The sequence below is a fragment of the Halichoerus grypus genome, chromosome 8, assembly GCF_964656455.1.
Source record: "Halichoerus grypus chromosome 8, mHalGry1.hap1.1, whole genome shotgun sequence".
Classification (NCBI taxonomy): Eukaryota; Metazoa; Chordata; class Mammalia; order Carnivora; family Phocidae; genus Halichoerus; species Halichoerus grypus.
Genome location: NC_135719.1, coordinates 4,900,583 through 4,922,562, shown reverse-complemented (window position 1 = coordinate 4,922,562; position 21,980 = coordinate 4,900,583). Strand labels below are relative to the sequence as shown.

Sequence of the window (21,980 nt, the reverse complement as noted above, 5' to 3'; positions counted from 1 at the left end):
TACCTGCTTGCTGAGTGAGCGACTGAATAGGAGTCCCGAGTAGGCTGGTGTCATGAAGTTTTCTTGGCTCTTTCGAGCCAGCACTGTCTCACTGAACATGCTGTCCTCCAGCCCCCTTTCCCTCCCGTGCCCTCAAATGTGGCTGGAAGGAGAGGCCCAGACATTCTACATAAAGAGCAGGGTTTTATTCACAACTTCAACACGGAAGCAAGAAATACAGCAGGGACATAATTTGTGTCTGCATGGGCAATATTCCTGGCGACACAACCAGAAATCACAGTAATGGAGTAACAGATATTTGAGCCCAGGGTTTATTTACATGCAGATGGGGCCACCGCCAGGGTCCCGCTCAGCACCTTCCCTGGGTGGGCACAGTCTAAGTCACGGCGGCGTCTCCTCCTCATTAGGGGCATCCCTCTGCAGCATCTGCACCAGCGGCCTCCTGTACTGAACGGGAACACACAGAATTGACCTGGGCAGAGCGGGCACCTGACAGGGGCGTCCTGCCATTCCTATGTGTGAGGCACCCACAGAGGTAGGCAGGGGCAGGCTCTCCGCTCAGGCAGGCCCCCCTGGCACCTTTCCCCCTGGAGGAGGCCTGGAAGGGGTCGGGGCAGTGGTTTTCTCAGAGTGCTTGTGACAGTCAAGGAGATCATGGAAGTAAAGTCCACGTTATGTGCCTGGCCCTGGGCCAGCGTCAGTGTTTCCACTCCCCGCCCCCAGCTCTGCCCCAGACCTCCCTTCTGAAGCCCCATCCCCCAGTGCTAGGTACTGCTTCCTGGGAGGTTCGCTAGTTGGTCTGCATGCTTGAGGCCTTCGAGACTGACAGCCCCAGAGGTGACATCATCTCCCTTCAGACTCAGCCAGCCCAAGCTGCTGGCCCTTATATCTGAGGTCCCCAGGGGCTGGGGGTTCTGTGCATGAGGAGTGCCAGGGAGGTTGACTGGGGATGGAGTTGGACCTTCTCTAGGAAATGCCCCTCCGTTCTTTCAAAATGTAGCATTATATGCTAGGCACAGTGGAGGATATGAAGGTGAGTCTGTGACGGGTGCTCCCAGGGGGCTCACAGACTGGTAAGAGCTCCTGTTTACTAAGTGCTTTCTATGTGCTAGGCATCACGCTGAGCTCATGACACAAATGGTCCCATTTAATACAAGATGGGTGCTATCTGCTATCATCCCCATTTTATAAATGAGGAAGATGAGGCCTTTAAGGTCACACGGCTACAAAATAGCTGGGTTATGAGCCTAGCTCGCTGTCACGGGAACCCACATTCTACCACACTACGCTGCCTTCTGGGCATCGTAACAAAGTACAAGGGAAGGTGGTGTGGGCCGGGGATAGCACCAGGAGCAGGGAATGGAGGAGCTGCCCTCCTGCCAGGGTAGAGACTAAAGCTGGCTTGGCTCTAGCTTTGGGGTCAGTGGTTTACAACCAGGGGTAATTTAGGCTCCTGCCCCTTTCCCCTCACAAGAGCTCTGGCAATGTCTGGAGGCATTTTTTTGTGGTTGTCACAAATGGGGTGGGGGGAGGAGGATGCTCCAGTGAGTAGAGACAAGGGATACTACTAAACTTCCTCCAATGCGCAGGGAAGCCCCCACAACAAAGAATTATCCAGTCCAGAATGTCAGGAGTACTGAGGTTGAGAAACCCTGCACTGAGGGTCACGGAGGCAGATGAACGACGGGGAAGAGCACTGGTCGGGTTGACCAAGGTCTGGACTCCGTCTTGGATGCTGACTCTTCTCCTTTCTGGGCCTCAGGGTCCCAACTGTAACCACAAGTACAAATGAGGCGCAGCAAAGGCGGACCGCTGGGGTGGGGCAAGTCTGTGTGTGGCGGGGAGGTCCTGCTGCAAGGGGCTGGCTAATTAATCCTGGGCTGTGACGTCAGACTGGGAACTAGGTGAGGGGGAACTTCTTTCCTACTTGCTCTGTGAGGTTTGCTGGGAAGGTCAGTTACCTTTCTTTGAAGTCTTCTCCCTTTGACTCTGGATCACAAGGAGAGCCTGGAATCCCTGGCTTTCTGGGGCCCATCACACCTCGCGGGCAAGGGGCTGTCACACCCGATGCCCAATGCTGGAACCAGCGGCAGCCCTGGCTGGGCCTCTCCTTGGCCTGAGGTAGGAGCTTGGCTCACCTGGGGGTGAGGTGCTGGGCCGCTAAGGCTCATGCCCAGAACTTTCTTGAGCAGGAGGATCCTGGGCACATCATGACTCAGCTGCAGTCTCTGGTCCCTCAGAGAGATGTGGGGAGCTGTCCCCAAGAGGAATGGGCTGGGGGTTTCCAGACTCTTCTTGCCCATGAAGTGACCTAGAAAGGAGGTGCCAAGGCACAAGGAAGTTGGGGAGCGAGGATCCTATCCCAGTGGGAAAGTTCCCCATCTCTCCCAACTTTCAGTTCTCATGACAGGAAGATCCGAGGTCAGTCTCCCTCCACCTCTTCTCCAAGGAGACACAAATAACCCTGGGTGGCAGCAAAGCCTGTACCCGGGCTTGTCCTGAGCAGCTAGAGATGGTGGAGAGGGTGGCACAGCTGGGAGGAGGGTAGATGGCACACGGCCAGGGAGAAAGCCTGCCAGTAGTGCTGCGTGCTTACAGGACGGACAGGAGAGAGCAAGGAGGAAAGTGGAGCATGAAGAGGTGTCTGGAAGGTGGAGGTGCAAAGAGAAGACACACCAGAGGTTAGAAGAAGATTCAGTAGACTCTTGCCTAAGGCAAGGGGCACCGGCTGGCAGGCAGATGTAGGATCCGACCCCAGCTCTGCTTTAACTGGCTGAGTGATCGTAGCCAAGTCATGGGACTGTCTGGGTCTCAAGTTTCCCATCTATTAAATTAGACGAGTTCCAGGGTCCTCAGCAACGCGAACACGAGTGTCCGTGGCTGAGGAACGGCCTGAGAAGGAAAATGGGATCAGAGCAGGGTGAGGGGCCCTTGCCCGGGTCCCGAAGACTTACCGGTGGCCCAGAGGTTGCCCCGCGGGTGCACTCGGATCTTGCTGGCCCGGCTGCGGGGCTCTGGGGGATCCCAGCTGAGCGGCGCGGCGCCGGCAGCGAGCAGAGCGATGAGCAGGAGTCCGCCGAGCAGCCGAGCGCCCTCCGCCCGCAGGGTCATGGCTGTACCCTCGCCGCTCCTCCACCCCTGGCGCGCTTCGCAGCCGCTGGAGCCGAGGCCGCCTCCTTCCCTCGTTTTAAACCCTCGCCCTGGGGGGCGGAGCCTGCTCCGAGAAGCCCGCCCCCGGTGCGCTCGCAGCCGCCCCAGCCCCGCCCTCGCAGGACGCCCCGCCCCGCAGGACCCCGGGCGCTGAGCGCTTAAGCTTCTGCGCCCGCGGGGGCATCGCCTCCGCAGGGCGTTGGCGTCCATGTGCACCAGCGTCCAGCGGAGGACCCTGACCCGGGGCAAAGCCCGTTCCCCTGGCGGCCGCCTAGCCGCTCCCACTGGCTTTAGGCCCACGAGTGGTTACTTCGCCTCGGAACCTCTCTTTACAAGGGTAAAAGTGTCGGGGGGGGGGAGGAGACTGGCGCTACAGTGCCCAGCAAAGTGCCAGGCACTAGGCGAGCCGTAAAATGCCTGCCGGGCCCTCCCTCTGAGGGGGTGTGACCGTGTTCACCCTGCTCTCTGCCCTCTCACGGCCAGCACTCCCCAGGTGGTGTAGAAACCACAGCAGGTGCTGGGGCTGGCAATGCAGAGCGATGGATGGTGAGATAGTGAGCACCCCCCACCCCAAGAATGGACGCTGTACTGGGGGGAGCCTGGCCTAGCACTTGGGCAGGAGGCAGATCTCCCGGTCAGGGAAATGGAAAGAGCACCGGACCAGGAATTCATATATAAACTGTGTGACCTCATTGAACCTCACTTTCTTCAACTGTGAAATAGTAATAACCACGTTGCTCTATTTGTAATAATTTTACATTTTTTTAGCACAATTATTTTGTGGCAGGAAGGAGCAGCCCTATAGGACGGGCCTCTCACACCCAGCACTCTCGTCCTCCCAAGTCCACACGTGCCTTGGAAAGAACTTTGGGGTCAGTGCCATCACTTAATGAGTAAAACACTGTGCTCCAGAATAATACATTTATTTTTGCTTAAATGTTTACTCAACACCAATGTTCAGGAGCACCATGCTAGGCACAGGAGGAGGGGAGACAAAAGAGCATTCCCTGCCCCCAAGGGAGTTTACCATCTCACTGGAGAAACCGAGTGCCAAAGGAGTGAATGATGGAGCGGGGTGCAGACCAACCCGGGATTCTGGGCTCTGCACAGGGCGGCTGTGACAGAACCTACTCCCCAGTCTGGCTCGATAATGGTACTTGGTATTGCCCTTGCACGCATCTAGCTCAGCAAGGCCAGCTAGCTCTGTGGACCACCACTCTAGAAGGGGAAGTACACAGCAGAGGCTGGATGTCATGCTGAGTTCCCAGGAGCATGACACACAGGACAGGGACACTCCATTTCTGGCCCTGGGTTTTTCCCCAGTCTCCGTGCTTCTCATCCCCCACCCTGGCATTTACACCTCTCTGCATTCTTGTCACTGCTCAGCCGTGGTGTACAGATATAGCTCTTATCACCTTCCCATAATAACCATTCCCTTTGTGACCCCTCCCTCTCCTCTGGCCCACGGACGCAGAAATTAGTGGGAACGCACGGGAGCTGGCATTAATTGAGTGCTGCTTCACTTCAATGCTTGAAGGAACCTTATTTGGTAGGTTTATCTCTCATTTTATAACTGGAAACAGGCTCAGAGGTTGAGTCACTCGCCCAGACGTCACACTAGAATCAGACTTCGGGTCTGTTTGGACCACTCTATCAGGCCCCCAAAGTCACGCAGGGCAAATGCTATTTCCCTAAACCACATCCACTCCCATTTTATCATCACAAGTGTAAACATCAAGTTGGTTTAGATTTCTCAGGGGAGAAAGGGAGCAGGCACTGAATTTAGAGTTTGCCCTCACTTCTGCAGGGGACCCTGGGACTGGGAGTTCTGCTCTGACCAGTTCATTTATGCTCCAGCCAAGCCTCCTCTGTCGCAGCCTGCATTCACAGCTCCAAGACTGACCTCAGGTGCCCCAGTGGCATCATTTTATCTGTCAGGCTAGCACAGCAAGCAAGAGGCCTCAGAGGGCCCTGGAGAAAGAAGCAGGGTGGCAGCTCCACAGCCGTTCTGAAACACTGTCCAGGGAATGAGAAGCATTAGGCCCGGCAGAGAGGGTGGCTGGCCCAAGACAGCACTTCCAAGCTCGATGTCCCAAGGAGTGTGCCAGGCTCTGAGTTTGAATGAGACCTCAGCTATCCGCTGCCCGTTCCCCAAGCGTACTGTGATGGCAAGGGAAGTCTAAGGGCCTCCATCCCACTGGGAAGACTGACAGTGAGGCCGGTGGAGGCCCACAGGGAAGCTCTTCAGTGCTCACACTGGGCCCTTCTCAGGTTTCTACAACCTTCAAGGATAGCCACAGGAAAATCTACACAAGCTTCACAAGACAATTCTAGAGATGATTCAGGGGTGAAAGATACATGGCAACTCCTGCTATAACCAACACCAACAAAACATTGGAACTGCACCGTGGTTTTTAATCAAAGATTGCTCAAAATAAAGGACATGTGATTACTATTTGCTATATTTTCATCAAATTGGAATCAATTATAAGTAACATCTTTTCACAACTGAATCTTTGTTGTCGTTTTCCAAAAGTACTTACATGCATGCTCCCTTGATCACCAACACTATATTTTGATGTAGTAACAACTAGTATTATGCCCATTTTATAGATGAGTTAATTCAAGTACAAAGCAAGTTAGGTGCAGAGAAACTACACAAATGGAGAAAACCATAGTGGACTTAACGCACATGAAAGGTGCAGAGGACAACAGAGGAAGCGAAAAGCAGAAATTTAAATTAGACATACATGAGTCTGGTGAAAAGGAATGACAACAAATGCAGAGCTGCTCAGGAAAGGATGGTATAAAAATCACGCCCCTGGCAAACCTTTGAGCACAGATCTCCACCTGTGTGGACTGGGAGGATGAAGAGAAACAAGTGAGGTAGCTCGGGTTCTGCTCTTTAGTTTCAGAATGGAAAAGGACTGGACAATCAGGAGAACGGCAGAATCTTGAAGAGGAGAGTCAGGGATATAGGATACAATTTCCCAAAGTCAGAGGGAACACATAAGAATTAGCTAGAAAATCAGAACATTCACCATTAGTCAGGAAATGTACCAGAAACTGAAACTGCCAAAACACAAAATATTTTTTTAAGGCAATATTCAAAAAAAAAGGAGAAATACCTACATCTAACGAGAAAGTGATGACAAATCCCACCAGTGGCTAAGGGACCAGAGCAGCCGCTGCTCAGCTCAATGGCACAGGTGCTCAGGGAACTTACAAAAACCTAAGAAAGTGACGAGCCCCAGGCCCAGCATTCATAATTATTTGGGTGGGACAGTCATGTATTTCAGGGGACATTCAGTAACTCAAATTAATACTCTTCAAACTCCAAAGAGATTTAAATGCTTGGAAATCTGTCTGAGAATCTATTTCTAACAGATTTGCTTATCTGAGCGAGTCCACAGAAGACCACCTAGAGTCTCTAAAGAATTCCCAAGGGCCCTGCAGTCGTGGGATTTATGCCAAACGAGAGTCTCATTAGATATTATAAAGGTACAAGGACTGGGTTATGACGCCCAACACCGTGACATGACAAAAGCAATAGACTTGGAGTTGCGGCCGTGCCATTCACGGGCCAGGAGATCCTGGGCAAATCTCTTAACTTGTGGTTTCTCTTTTGTAAAATGGAGTTTATTTTGAAGACTGAATGAGAGAAAATAAAAATTTGTCATGAATTCAAAAGTACTTAGCGGAGGGGGCGCCTGGGTGGCTCAGTCGTTAAGCGTCTGCCTTCGGCTCAGGTCATGATCCCAGGGTCCTGGGATCGAGCCCCACATCGGGCTCCCTGCTCAGCGGGAAGCCTGCTTCTCCCTCTCCCACTCCCCCTGCTTCTGTTCCCTCTCTTGCTGTGTCTCTCTGTCAAATAAATAAATAAAATCTTAAAAAAAAAAAAATTATAAAAAAGTACTTAGCGGAACACATGGCAAATTCTAAGTACTCACTATTATTAGCTGGGTCCCAGGAAATGCAAAGTCCGCTTTCAATCTGAAGCCCGTTACCGGGGAAAGAAAAGGTTCCCGCTAAAGCTGCGGTCTTGACACCACAGTCAATAAAATGCCTATTATACTCTGAGTTGTCTGACGGACTAAAAGGCCAGCATATCCACCTCAACTTTTGACCAATTCGAAGAAGCACATTCTATAGCAGTCTCACTTTTTCCGTTTAAATAAGATGTCAGGCTGACTGCTTTGATCAAGCCTCATGCTAGTGATTTACTTACTTGCCTGACATAAAGCCTGAGTACAAATTCTTTTAACTAGACTCCTTGATGTAAAGCTGGAATCCAGCTTACCAATCTAAATAAACTGGCCAGTTAAAGCAAGGGTTCTAGAGAAACGATTCTTAACCAAGAGGAGGTACCATTCCAGAAACTCCCAAGATTGGTAGAATAGGGATTTATAGTTTGAAAGTCATATTTAATATAATAATTTAACTGTATATAAGAAATAACTTGTTTTTATAATACAAACTTGAGAAAAAAGCAAGATAAAATATTCTTGGCTGGTGAGGATGGAGGTTGGATACAACAGACCTGAGGGAGAGTTTGGGAGAATGGAGGAGAGGTATGAGATTTTTAGGGTTCTTAGAAGAGGCAATGAGTTTTGAAAGATTAAGGAACATTGTTCTGGGGGTACCTGGGTGGCTCAGTTGGTTAAGCATCTGCCTTCGGCTCAGGTCATGATCCTGGGGTCCTGTGATCGAGCTCCGCATCGGGCTCCCTACTCAGCCAGGAGTCTGCTTCTTCCGCTCTCTCCGACCCTCCCCATGTGCTTTCTCTCACTCATGAATAAATAAAAAAAAAATCTTAAAAAAAAAATAAAAGAAAAGGAACACTGTTCTAGAGGAAAGGTGTTTGGAGGTTCCTGGCTGATTAGATGGGTAGCTGGTGTTTTGTGGGGTGGCTCTCTGCAGAAGCTGCCAAACTATACCTACACTAAAGGAACATTCTCTGAAATAATTCTATGAAAATCATTAGGCTACTTAATGTAGAAATTACTGCAGGATATCACACCATGCCCTTGCAGTGAGGTCCCAGGAGAGAAATTTCTTGGTCCTTGGGTATTATAAGGTTTTTGTTGTTGTTGTTGTTTATTCCATTTTATGCCCATTCCATAAGGCATAGAAATGATTGTTTCCCTCTTTACATTAGCCCCTAAGGAGTTGAGAATCAACACGATGGATCTCCTCCAGCAGACAGGAGAACTTTTTGAGTGTCTTGAGGGCACTAACCTCACCTCTGACTTCATCCTTTATTTCCTTCCACACTTATTTCAACCCTAGATTCTTCAATTATTTTATATCTTATCACAGAGTACTAGATGTATCTTTATGAGCTGCTCCAAATCACTTTTGGAACAATTTATTAATAAATCTAAAATGGGCCAACAAGCACTGTGATAGGGACTAGAGGATATACAAGGATGAGCCAGAGGTTGGCCTTGTCTTAACGCCTTCAAGGAGCTGGTTGGGGTAGGGGACCCACAGCAGACAGACCACTCTGGGGGCGCCGTTAAAGAGTCACGAGCAAAGTCCCAACAGCACTGCGCGGGAAGTGCTACACACTCGAGAGTGTGGCTGAAAATAAAAACACTCCTCTTTTAAGCTCCCTGTGCATCTATCACTCCACTTAGGACCCTATGTGGGAAAAAAAAAGCCTGTTTACATGTTGCCCCGGTTAAGGCACTGAGTTCCTAGCAGTTCCATGCCTTACTCATCTTTATACCCCAGTGGCTAGTCCCAAATCTGGCCCCGAATAGATGCTCGCTACGTGTCTGCGGAATGAGAAAGCTCCTAGCAGGTGCAGAGGGACAGGCACTCCAGGCACAGGCAGCATGAGTGAAAACTAGATGTCTGTTCAGTGAGACCAATGTCAAGGGGACAGGAATGTGGGTGCTGCAGAGAGCTGAGGCTGGAAAAAGTCCTGAGGGCCTAGAATGCTACAGAACACTTAGAAGGCAATGCCCTATTTTTTTTTTTTTTTTTTGGTAACTCCTGCATATTCTAGTCTTTAATGAACATTTCTTGGTCACACAGAATTCCTTCTACACCCAGACTCACCAACACTTGTGTGCAAAGGGTCGTATTTGTTGTTTATTTCTAAAAGTCTAGCTGGTATTACTTACAGTTCTAGTAAGGGAGAATAGTAACAAAGATCTACCTTGCCAGAAAACAGTCTGGATAGGCCGTCCGACTGAAGGAGCATCTTGAGGAAGGTAGACAATCTATTTAGTCAGCCAGAATCAGCTGGATCATTCGGGAAGCTCAACAGAGTGATAGATGTTCTAAGAAGGGTGCCCTCAGATGCTGAGATAGCCCTCACACATTGTTCTTAGTGGCCGTATGGACTTGGTAACACACAAAAGCAAACGACCAAGAAATTCACTTAAGGATCACAGAGCCTTTATTCTTTTTTTTTTTTTTAATATTTATTTACTTATTTGAGAGCGAGATAAAGACAGAGAGTGAGCGAGTGGGGGGAGGGAGAGAGAGAGAATCTCCAGCAGACTCCCTGCTGAGTCCAATGCAGGGCTCGATCCCACGACGCTGAGATCATGACCTGAGCCGAAATCAAGAGTTGGACGCTTAACCAACTGAGCCACCCAGGCGCCCTAAAGAGCCTTTATTTTAAGCCTAGGTTCTCTGAGAAACCTGGGACTCCCCAAGAAAAGTGACAAACACCAATACTTCTCCCACTGAAAAAGAGAAGGCAGGAAGAGTCCGAGGACACAGATAAAAAGGAAGAAGACAGGATTAACACAAAAAATTCTAGAAAGGGAACACACTGTTTAAATGGAACCACAGGGAGAGAAAGTTTTCAAATTCAAATTTGGAAAGACCAAGATAATGTACTTACTAAATAACCGGAAAGTGCAAATCACTTGAATGATTCATTTGTTCTGCCCCAGAATAACAGCTCAACAATTATGCTACCCTAAGTTACTGGGGTGCCTGGAAGGCTCAGTCGTTAAGCGTCTGCCTTCGGCTCAGGTCACGATCTCAGGGTCCTGGGATCGAGCCCTGTGTGGGGCTCCCTGCTCGGCAGGGAGTCTGCTTCTCCCCCTGCCTCTCCCCGTGCTCGTGCTCTCTTTCTCTCTCAAATAAGTAAAATCTTTAAAAAAAAAAAAAATGCCACCCTAAGTTACTGCTTCTGGTTCCACTGCATGATTATACAGAACATGTAGTACATGCTGGGACAATAGAGTATGGTGCCTATAAAGCAGGGCCCCTGCATAGGAGGGGCTTGCCATTTGATGGGGGAACTTGAGGCCATATCCACAAACTTACACAAATAGCGTAAGGCCGCAAATGCTGAGAGGTGGAGGAAGGACAGTTACTCTTCGTAGAAAGTGAGACTCACACAAGTAGAAACGAGAGTGTAAGATAATGTAAGTGAAGATACAGCAGTTTACCACCAGAGTGCTTACTGCTGGCTGAGTTCAAAGTCCGAACTTCCCATGGGGTGATACAAGGTCAACACAACATTTATGGTCCAAAAAGAGACACTTCTGAAAGCAAATGGGGTCCTAAAACTAATTAACAAGTGGAACTGATCTCGAACAGGCACAGACTGGCCTGCTGCAGGGAAATGGAGACATACAGTCACCCCAGCAAAGGGAACCACTGACTTTGTTTCTGGAGTCAGGAGATGGCCATGAGAAATGGAATGACAGGGGTAAATGTAGGGCTTGTAAGTGGCTAAATATGCTGGGAAACTGAAAAAATCTAGGTGAATACTCCTTCAAAGAAAAGGTGAAATCTGGAGGGTTCGTTTGCAGCAACTGCTACGAGCTTCACTGCAAACAGGACAACAAGTAGAAGTGTTTGGAGGGAAGAGAGAGACAGGGACTAGAAGTGAGGACAGACGTTTGCAAACAACTCAAAGAGACTTACTCATTGGGAGTGATGACAGCGGAGGACTCACAGCCCAGAGAAAACGCCATGATCAAATTCTCACTTGAAGTGTTATCAGTCCTCATCTTCTTTGATCCCCGACACTCACAGTGGGCAAGCCTTCCCAACTTCCCACCGGCCCAGCCAAATCTCAGAGAGCTCATGATTCCATTACAACCCAAATCGAACAACTCTAGCGTGTCTTACATTCTCTAAAACGCTTTACATTTACTAATAAAAAATTGCCCAGCTTAAGTCTTAGATTTGAGCACTAAACCAGACAATATAAAAATTGACAACATAAAACCTCTCTCCCAAAATAATCTTTATTTTTGGCTAAGAGAGTAATTCAAATACTTCTGAATGATTTGATTACTTCTCAGAAAAATTTAGCTATTGCTTCCAACGAGAGCATCCAGCAAAGGAGGAAAAACAAAACTGGGTGTGAAAATACACAAATGAGGAAAATATTTAATGTTTTAAGTGTATACGGAGGAGAAATCTGGATGGCCGAGGATACAAGTACAACTCAGGCGACCTAGGATCACAAAGAACCCCAGGATCCCAACACCGGGCAGCAAAGCACACGACTTCTCCAAAGCAGTCCCAGAAAGGCTGCTGCAAAAACAGAGCGACGATGGTTAGGCCAAGCGGTTAACCCCATCCTCTGCAGGTGATTAGGAGGAAAAACATGGGGAGAGTAGCAATTTTCTGCCATTCTATGCATGGGGGACTGCTTCCACACTCTCTGTGGCTCATGAGAAAATGTAAGTACAATACAAGCCTCACTGGCAGGTTCAAAGAAGCACCTGCTAGCCCTGATGTGCCAAGTGTCCTACTCGGTTGAGATCATTCAGAGCCCACATCCAGAGTTTAAAGACTAAAGCCTAGTTAACGGATTTTGGATGGCACTATTCTCTATATGGGAGAGCTTTGGAAGATTAACTGTTCTTAGTTGTAAATTGTCTCCATCTTTTAATGCTGATTCCATTAACATTAAAGTGTGGACTGATTTCCACTTCAGCTGATCCACCTCAGCTGAACAAATAATAGAAACTGCTCATTTAGCCCAACACAGAAAATTTGCTTACTTTCAGATTTCACATTAATACAAGAAGAGAACAAAAAGAATTAAGAGTATTTTGTACTTAAAACACACTGGCTTACCCTACACTGGCCCTTTCCCTAACTGCCTCAATATGAGAGGAAGAAAGACACAACTGGGCTTTGCATTCACTACTTTAAACCTTGCCTTCTCTAAGTCTGCACGAGAGAAAAGTGAAGCCAGGCACTTAAGAGAACAGGCTCAGGCAAATGAGAGTTTTAAAAAAACAAGTAGCACGCTTGCCCTCCGGCACCTTTCTCCTGCTTCCTCCAGAGGCTGAAGCACACTGCCAACGTGTAGAAAGGGCTGCGAGTGTCTCAAGTGCAGAGAAGGAGAGGAGCCTTCGCAGCCCAGTGAGACTTTCTGAACCTTTCAGCAACACTGTGTTTCTACACATCTGAGTCACACCCTAGTGAAGAATCAATTTTATGGCTAAGAGATTTCCTATGAACGCCAATGGCCACTTTTGCTCCACAAAAACAAACAAACAAACAAAAACCAGTTGTTAGTATGAGGACTACCTTCTTAGCTGAAGGACTGCTCACATCAAAGCCTTTATCTTCCCCAAGGGTGCTAAGAACCAGCAGAGGAAGGCAAAGCTTTCCCGACAAACACAAGTCAGGAATAAGGGGTTCAATATGCAAAGTCTTTTATTTAAAATTTGAAAAGTTAAGACTTACGACCACCTCAGGATATGCCATTCCCATCTTATACGGAGGAATGACAGTTTCAAACTCGTGCAGAGTTGCATTTTCATTTACAGAACTCTGTAGGCACTTTAGAAGTGAAGCTTGGCTTCAAAATACAAACACTGGGGGCTTTGGCTCAACCTTTTAATATAAAAAATTCACTGATGTACAAAAATGTGAAAGTGTGACAATGACAACGTATGAAATCCTGTGATTGAGAGTCCCCTTGAGTGCGCGCCATGGTGCCTGTGCACCCGCCCACACGTACCCTGGTGTGGAAACAGAAACTAATGCAAACCGCTGCTACCGAGAAGCGCCAACATGTGCATTCTGCACTCCACCAATCACAGACCAATATCTAACCAAACATTCAGGAACGAAAAGTACGGCATCTTCCAGGAACAGCAAGGCAGACTTCTTACTCACGATGCACCAGCACGAATAAACCCAGCAAGAAGAGCACTGCATACTAGAAAAGAGACACAGAACACAAGTCAGGGAAGCTTTTAAAAGTGTCCAAGTCCTCAGAGTTCAGTCATGAGCTGGCTTTTGTGACCATGACCAATTACTAAACTAACCAATTAGTCCGTAACCCACGTAATAGTTTCCTAAAGTGAGCAAAAGAGTGCATGTTTAATGAAACATGTAGTATAGGCTCTTACCTTAAATTTCGGATAGTCATTCATGAGGATCGTCACAATCCCAATATAAGGAACAAATCTAAACAAACAAGCAAACAGAAAACCGGTCATCACAGAACTTCCTCCGTAGCCAGTCTCATTTACCGAATATTCTCAGTATCTTCCATAGAAAACTGATTTTCAGCTCACAAAGTCCATTTGTACAGACTGTCCTATTAGGTCCTTCCAACAACTCCATGTGGCAGGGAAGTTAGGAATACCATTTTACAGATGAGGAAAGAGATGCTCGTGCCTGAGGTATGTGGTTTCGGTGCAGGGGAACCAGGACCAGACCTAAGATCTCGGGCCTCCAGCTGGGGACTCTCACGCTACATGTGGATTCAGTGCTCGGGGCTGGGTTTGTTGTCATAACCTTCTGGGAGTGGTCAATCTAGCTAGGGCGACAACGCAAACACGGCCAGATCATTACAAGGTACTTCATGTTAAGAGTCCAAAAAGTGAGCGTAAGAGCTCCATTACAGTACTTAAGATTTCGCCACCCTCTCATTTGTTAACCACCTGTAATCTGGCTCTTGCTCTCCTGATCCCGAAACTTCTTCCAGAACAGCTTAAATCGCTGTATGCAGTAGACCAGTCTCACCTCCCATCTTCCTTTTCATTTCTGCAGAATTTGACTTTGAGGACCACAAACTTCCCTTGAAATCCTTTCCCTCCTTGGCTTCTCGAACACACCACAAATCCATTTTTCCACCTACCTATTGGCTGCTATCCCTTTATTTTTTTCACTAGCTCTTTCTTTCTCTTTGCCCCTAAAGTTTATCCCCTTAAACTAGATATAGATAAAACCACCTGTTAAATAATCTCATAGACCTGATGTATTTCCTTTGGAGTCTTTACCACACTTTTTTGTTACATAATTGGTTGCACAACTAGCGGAATAGTGTCTGTCTCTCCTATTCGACTCTAAGCTCCATAAGGGCAAAGACGATGCCAGCCTTGCTCCCACTGTCTCCTCAAGGCCAGATGTAACCCCCGTACAGAGTAGACATCCAGTAAACACCGCCTGATGGAATGTCTAGATGTGCAGGCCTCTTCTCCTCCCTTCCCTTGGAGATCTCATGTACTCCCGGACTTCACTTCTCCCCCCAAGAGAAGACACTCCATAACCTCGTAAGAATTCAGGGGAGAAAGGAAACGTTAGCAGGGCAGGGTACCGTCCCTGTGGGAGGCAACGGCAGTTAGCAAATGCACAACTTTCTTCTTTCTCCTCCTCTTTTACTACTGGACTCTAGAACGGGCCCAGTGATACTGACCTAGACCTTGTGCTAGAGGAGGGAGGTTGGGCTGAGGTGGAGACTGAATTCTGCATACTTTAAAATAGCCCAAATACTTCTACTCAGGGCATCCACAACCTGTGCACCATCATCCCAAAGGTGCACAAACAAATCACCTCCCACATAACACCTCCACTATCAAAGCCTTAGGCAAGCTTGAAAAACAGAAATTTTGTCTTTTGGTGCACTTCCTTCCTTTGAAGAACTCCTCTTACTTCCTGTCTCCTGTCCTCACCCCGTCTGCCCCTCTCCCTTCTGGCAGCATTACCAGACACCCCCACCCCCCAACCTCTCCCCATCCCCAAATTCCATTCCGTAAGTTGATGCTCCCTAAAACCAGGCCTCCTTCATCAGAATCACTTGGATAGCCTGTTAAAAGTGCAGATTGCCGTATCTTCCTCACATTTACTGAGTCAGAGCATCTGTGGAAGTGAGGCCCAAATAATGCTTCTGCACACTCTAGCACCAGCTCAGTTCTAGCTAGTGACATGCCTGGAACAGCCAGGTGGTGGCAAATAACATCCCTTCCTAGGACCCATGCTTTGGTTTCAACCCCTGGAAGTAAAAGTCCCTACAGGATGGCAGAGCTAAGCTCTAGGATGGTAGACAGGGGTTTTCTATGTTTTTAAATACGTATTTTTTCTTTGTAATACAATAACTTATTTCTTTTGTCTCATCAGATCTTCATAAAAGCAGTAGCTTTCAGTAAACGTAAATCATCTAATTTAAGAAGGTGAAGGCAGATGCCTCACAGTAATATGCAGACTAAAAGCTATAAAAGTATCTGTGATTTCTACTAAAACAGTATCAGGCTGCTGATTCTGGTCTGATGATCAACCAGCAGCCATTCTCACGGATAGAGACCTTCACTGTTCTCTCCACGCAGTATCCATGCTCAGAGAACCTTTAGCTCCCAGTGATCACATAGCCTGTTAATGAGTTATTCATGGAAATATTTTTCCCCCCTAAGGTGGGTTTTTCCTTGCCCCACCATAAGAGAAATGGAAGCAACTTGGCCTTTAGGGTAATGTAAGCAAATAATATGACAGGCAGTCCAAAGTCAAAGAAAAGATTTAATTATTTGTCTCACTGTTTCCCCCCATGGACAGAGCCAGCAAAGGGTTGCTAATCAAGTACATAATGCTGCTACCATTAGTCATCTTCAATTCAAATCAGTTGCACTTTTTTCCTACGCTGCTTGGAGAAACTCTGCTAAAGCAGAGTTGACAATAAGCAGAAGAAGGTTTAAAGAAGTCAAACATGCCACCCACAAAGCCAGCTCCAACAGCAGCCTGTGCTGAGTTAACATCTAGAAGGCAGAGTGTAGAGGAATACATGCCCCTGGGAGGTGCTGGTGAGGAAGGAGCCTCAGATGGAAGAACTACCTGCTGATATTTGGAGAAAATAATTTTGTCAGATGTCAAAGGGGCCTCGATCCGGGAAGCCTGGACCCCGGTAGCTGACTGAAAAACGATCACTGTTTCTACCCCAGAATGAGCTGTTTCAGACGTTAAGTAAATTTTAAAAGCCTCATCCTTAAAACTGGTTTTAGTCAACAGAGAGCTCAATTACTCCTTCCCTTCTACATCTCTTTTCATTGTTAATATTTTCTGTCCCCAGCCTCCAGCCTGTCTCTCACCCTTTTCTCCTCTTGCTCCTACTTTTCTTTCACTAACAGCTCCTCCTGTGTTTTCAACCTCCTCAATTGAGAAAGAATCACCCCCTATTAAATACTTAGTTGGTTCAGTATTAGTTTCATTTTCTAAAATGGTGTTTATTAAACACTGCAACATCAACAAACGTCGAAGACACGATGCTGGGTGAAAGAAGCCAGACGTAAATTAAGAGCACATATTGTGAGATTCTGTTTATATAAAATGTCCAGAACAGGCAATCCACAGAAACAGAAAGTAGCTAAGTGGTTGCCAGGGGCTGCAGGGAAAAGGGGATGGGCAGTGACTACAAATGAGTATGGAGTTTTCTTTTTGGGGTGTGGATATGTTCTGAAATTAGACAGTGCTGACAGCTGGGTAACCTTGTGGATATAATAAAACCCACTGAATCGTATACTTTTAAATGGTGAATTTTATCTAATATATGTGAATTATATCTCAATAAAATTGTTTTAACTTGTTTTTATTTAGGGCCTTGGGCCGCAGCGTAAAATTTTTTAGTGTGCAACTATTTGGGAAAAAAAAAAGTTTTTATTGTGTAAAGACACTTGTACCACAGTCACAGACCAGTCTGCAGAAAAGCTATTCTTAAGGTTTGGGTACAGTTGGGCTTTGAATTGTCAGTTTGTGTTTTATAAACATAATCGCCACAAAAGGAGGTGCTACGACCCGCTATGCGTCCAGGTAAGTGGGTGGCTCAGTTGGTTGAGCAGCTGCCTTCAGCTCAGGTCATGATCCTGGAGTCCCAAGATCGAGTCCCACATCGGGCTCCCTGCTCAGCAGGGAGCTGCTTCTCCCTCTCTCTCTGCACCACCCCCGCCTCTGCCCCAACTCACATGCTCTCTCTCAAATAAAATCTTTAAGAAAAAAAAAAACAAAACCCAAATTATCACTATTTTACATATTTAACAACATTATTCTTAGAAGGTATCAATAGGCTTTAGCAGACTGCCAAATTGTTCATGGTTTAAAAAGTTAAGAATTGGGCGCCTGGGTGGCTCAGTTGGTTAAGCAACTGCCTTCGGCTCAGGTCATGATCCTGGAGTCCCGGGATCGAGTCCCACATTGGGCTCCCTGCTCAGCGGGGAGTCTGCTTCTCCCTCTGACCCTCCCCCCTCTCATGCGCGCTCTCTCTCTCTCTCTCATTCTCTCTCTTTCAAATAAATAAATAAAATCTTAAAAAAAAAAAAGTGGCAGTATAAGACAAAGTAACCTTGCACGGGTAAGATTCGGTGCTCCTGCTACGTAGCTATGTATGTCCCAGATGTTTATACTTCACGGAAAGTTACTTAAATTCAGTGAGTACCAGGCTATTGCTTTTTTTTTTTTATTAAAGGTCACAAAAAGACCTATATTTTCAATGTTGGGATTTTATTTTATTTTTGTAAAGATTTTATTTTTAAGTAATTCCTACACCCAACGTGGGGTTCAAACTCACAACCTGAGACTGAGCCAGGCAGGTGCCCCTCAATGTTGGGATTTTAGAAATAATATTGAATATAGTTTGAGAATAAAAAAAATTCTTCAGAAAGACAAGTTACTTGAGTGAAAGCCTGGCTCCTGTACCCTTTTGTGGGATGATGCATCTTCTACCCAAACAGGGGGCCAGAGTGAGCAGACAGAACTGCATTAAATACCTAAGAATCAAGATCCACATAAAGGGACACTGTTATACTGGTAAGAGTATAAATAAAACAGTATGGCAAAATTTAACAAAAGCCTTAAAGTATGCAGAGGTTTCACCCAGTAATTCTACTTCCTTGAATTTACTGAAGAAATGATTACTGGGCAGAGGCACTGAGATGTATGTAAGATGCTCATTATAACTTGTTCACACACACACACACACACACACACACACACACACACACACAACACTCAAAGCATCTACCAATAGGAGATTGGCTAAATAAAAATATGGTCTATCCATTCTGTGGACTAGCACACAGCTATGAAAATGATGATATGGAGATGTATCTTTGATTTGCAAAAATAGTGATTACTTTGGGGATAAAAAATGTTATAAACAGCGTGACTATCTCTCCTCACACACAAAATGTGTTTATGTGTATATACATATATATGTTACCTGCATCCTTTACATTAAGACTAAAAGAACCGAAACCAAAAAGTTAAATACTTATGAAGGGGTAGGGGAAGGATAGATGTGAAAAAAGACTTTTAAAAAAAATTTTTAAAAAAGATTTATTTATTTATTTATTTATTTATTTATTTATTTGACAGGGAGAGAGAGACACAGCGAGAGAGGGAACACAAGCAGGGGGAGTGGGGGAGGGAGAAGCAGGCTTCCAGCGGAGCAGGGAGCCCGATGTGGGGCTCGATCCCAGGACCCTGGGATCATGACCTGAGCCGAAGGCAGACGCTTAACGACTGAGCCACCCAGGCGCCGCAAGATTTTTTTTTTTTTTTAAAGATTTATTTATTTATTTGAGAGTGTGCATGTGCGCACATGGTGGGGGGAGGGGCAAAGGGAGAGGGAGAGAAACTCAAGCCTACTCCCCACTGAGCTCAGAGCCTGACATGGGCTCGATCCCATGACCCGAGCTGAAACCAAATCAGGTGCTTAACTGACTACACCACCCAGGCGCCCTGTAACTATACTTTTTGGTAACTTATTTATGTTTCTACATGAATCTGCACATTGCAATTAAAAGAAAAACAAAAAGACTAAATGAGACTGAGGAGTCTGAATAACCACATTAGCAGCATCTTGGGAACTGTGGGAGACGGGAGTGTTATTTCTCAGAAGCACTGATGATCTAGTTTGTATTATAAAAGCATGTTTGGGGCGTCTGGCTGGCTCAGTCAGTGGAGCATGTGACTCTTGATCTCAGGGTTGTAAGTTTGAGCCCCAGGTTGGGTGTAGAAATTACTTAAAAATAAATAAAAATCTTAAAAAAAAAAAAAGTATGTTTAGCTCCAATATAGGAAATGAAGTTCCCTTGAACTGGAGGCATGCAAACAGCTTTGCAAGACACAAAACACACCGTGGGTGCTTGTTCTGATCCAATCTCTCTGGCCCCAAACCAGCATCTCTCATGCTGTAACTGAAGCAGCTTTCACTTAGTACTGCACACCGACTTCTCTGTGGGAGAGAACTGCTCAGTGTGGTGGCCTGATCTCTAGTAGAATCACTCTGAATCCAGTGTCTACAGAAGGCGCAGATGTGCTGACAGGGTAAGGGCCCCATGTGGCAGCTGAGTAGTGAGAACCAGCAGCTCTCCACTTTCAGGAGTGTGATGCCAGTAACTCTGGCGTGATGGTTAAGAGGGTGGGCTCCGGGGTCAGCCGGCCACTTTTCATCATCAGCGTGGCCTTAGATAAGCAACCTAACTCGTCTGTGTTTCCTCATCTGTAGAATGGAAATATTAGGGTTGTTCTGTGGTTAAAATGAGGTAATACTTGTAAAGAATTTAGAAGGGGTCTCTGGCACATAGTAAGCCCTGATAAAATGTGAGTTATTGTTAATACTATTAATAACATGAAGGTAGTAACAATTCTATTACGTCCTCATGTCAGCAACTTACAATTCCTGTCCTCCACTGATCTGTTCTCCTGATAAAATCTGAAATAAACAGGCTTAATATAACTTTTAAATTTCATTTGACCCCAATGATTTTAAGACTAGAAATAAAACAGTAGGAAATAAACACGATAAAATTAATTTAAATGAATACTTTAAGTTGCTGACTCAGTAACTACTTAAAATATACATTTCAGGAAGCAGGATCAATAACTGCTCTGGACCCTCAAACTAGCACAGTATAGACTTGGAGTACAAGAAGGTGCTCAATAACATTTTTTGAATGAATGAAATAAACAAACGAATTTTTAAAATTGTCACTCCAATCCATCATCTCATCACTAATATTCTACTCTTTTGCTGCACCCCATTTCCTCCCCTCTGGAGCAGTATCCCCCAAGTTTTAGATGTATTTTAAGAAGCATGCTTTTTCAAAGGACACAAGGTGATTTGGTAGAACCAGGACCAAAACATTTATTTAATTGTGTGTGATCAGACGATATGACAGAGGGACACGTTTCATGTGCCATGAAAGCTCAGTAAATGCTCCCCTCTCTACTTACCCCCTTGCTCTCCCCACGACATCTTTCTTCTCTAGCCAGTGTTGTCCTTGTTTATAGAGGCCTCGGTCATCAACGGCATTATTATCTCCTTTGGTCAAAAACTTAATATGTCCATTTTGCCTTAAAAGAGTAAGGGGAAAAAAAAGAGTGAGGGAAAGCCAAGTTATCAAATACCTTCATGCCATTTGCAAGCACAAAATTCGCTTTGTTAACCAAAAATGCTGTGGAACTGTGGTATTTTATCATCATTCCTAATATCAAAATAATTATCTATTTAGCCAAAAGGATGCTGATAGCTGTGTTTACACTAGGGAAAAACTGGAAGCAAGCTGAAAGTCTAACATTCAGGAGTTAAAATATGTAAGCATTGAGGACAATGTTATAGAAGAATAGTTAATGACACTGGAAGATGATACATATTTTATTAAGCGAAGAAAAGATTATAAAATAGCATATACAGTATAATCTCATTTTTATATTTAGATAAACACAAACCACCCATTTTCTGTAAATACGAAGAGCAAAGGAACACATTAAACTACCCCACAGAATATAATCCACAACAAACACTAGGGAAACTAAAAAATAACCTAGTTTCTTCAACCAATAAGTTGTGAGGAACAAAGAAAGTTGGAGAAAGAATTTACAGCTTAAATAAAAGAGATTATAAAGCCTTATCAACCAATTGCAACCAAGGACTTTATGTGAATCTAGATTCAAACAAACTGTTAAAAAAAAAAAAGCTTATGACACAATTGGGAATTTGAACAAAGATTGGAAATGTAATGATATAAAGGTATGGTTGTTCGTTTTTGGGGTGTAAGCATGCTAACTGTAGTTATATGTTTTTTAAAAGCTCACTGCTTATGCTTTAGAAATATTTACTAAAGTATTTACATATGACATGACATGATATCTAGGATCTGATCCAAATAATACAGGAAGGAGAGTGGGAAGAGGTGGAAGTCTAAGTGGGGCAGAACTGGCCATAGAGTCATAATGATCAGGACTGGCTGAGAGCACAACAGCAGTTCATTATACGGTTTTGTATACCTCTGTGCATGTTAGAAATGCTATCTATCTATCTACCTATTTATTTATATTTTATTTTTAAGTAGGCCAACATGGGGCTTGACATGACCCTGAAATTGCGAGTCGCAGGCTCCACTGATTAAGCCAGCCAGGCACCCCAGAAATTCTCCATATTTAAAAAATAAAATTTAGAGATGCCTGGGTGGCTCAGTCAGTTAAGCATATGCCTTCAGCTCAGGTCATGATGCCGGGGTACTGGGATGGAGTCCCCCATCGTGCTCCTTGCTCAGCGGGGAGCCTGCTTCTCCCTTTGCCTGCCGCTCCCCCTGCTTGTGCTCTCTCTCTCTCTG

General features: G+C 45.8%; 2 protein-coding genes across 6 annotated transcripts in view; both read right to left on the bottom strand.

The window, feature by feature from the left end:
- Positions 1-170: 170 nt before the first annotated feature.
- On the bottom strand, positions 171-3,225 carry NMB (neuromedin B). 3 transcript variants are annotated; one of them, XM_036082873.2, is made up of 3 exons: positions 2,955-3,225; positions 2,139-2,311; positions 171-447 (listed from the first exon to the last, which is right to left on the bottom strand). In XM_036082873.2, exons 1-3 carry the CDS (start codon positions 3,109-3,111, stop codon positions 382-384), a joined length of 396 nt encoding a protein of 131 aa, XP_035938766.1. In that variant the 5' UTR covers positions 3,112-3,225; the 3' UTR covers positions 171-381. The 3 variants fall into 3 exon arrangements, 2 of the variants coding, with proteins under 2 accessions (XP_035938766.1, XP_035938771.1); XM_036082878.2 differs by having other exon boundaries at positions 171-1,770; positions 2,955-3,222; XR_013450250.1 differs by lacking the exon at positions 2,955-3,225 and having other exon boundaries at positions 171-1,770; positions 1,962-2,278.
- A 9,561-nt stretch (positions 3,226-12,786) lies between these two features.
- The window catches only part of SEC11A (SEC11 homolog A, signal peptidase complex subunit), a 66,176-nt gene continuing 56,982 nt past the window's right edge, over positions 12,787-21,980 (bottom strand). For 2 of the 3 annotated variants that reach the window (XM_036082929.2, XM_036082904.2), the window contains 3 exons: positions 20,599-20,718; positions 13,506-13,563; positions 12,787-13,312 (listed from right to left, as the gene is read on the bottom strand). In XM_036082929.2, coding sequence (XP_035938822.1) covers positions 13,262-13,312; positions 13,506-13,563; positions 20,599-20,718 — 229 coding nt within the window. In that variant the 3' untranslated portion in view covers positions 12,787-13,261. Of the gene's footprint in view, positions 13,313-13,505; positions 13,564-20,039; positions 20,078-20,598; positions 20,719-21,980 lie in introns of all 3 variants that reach the window. The other variant, XM_036082911.2, reaches the window with a different exon arrangement.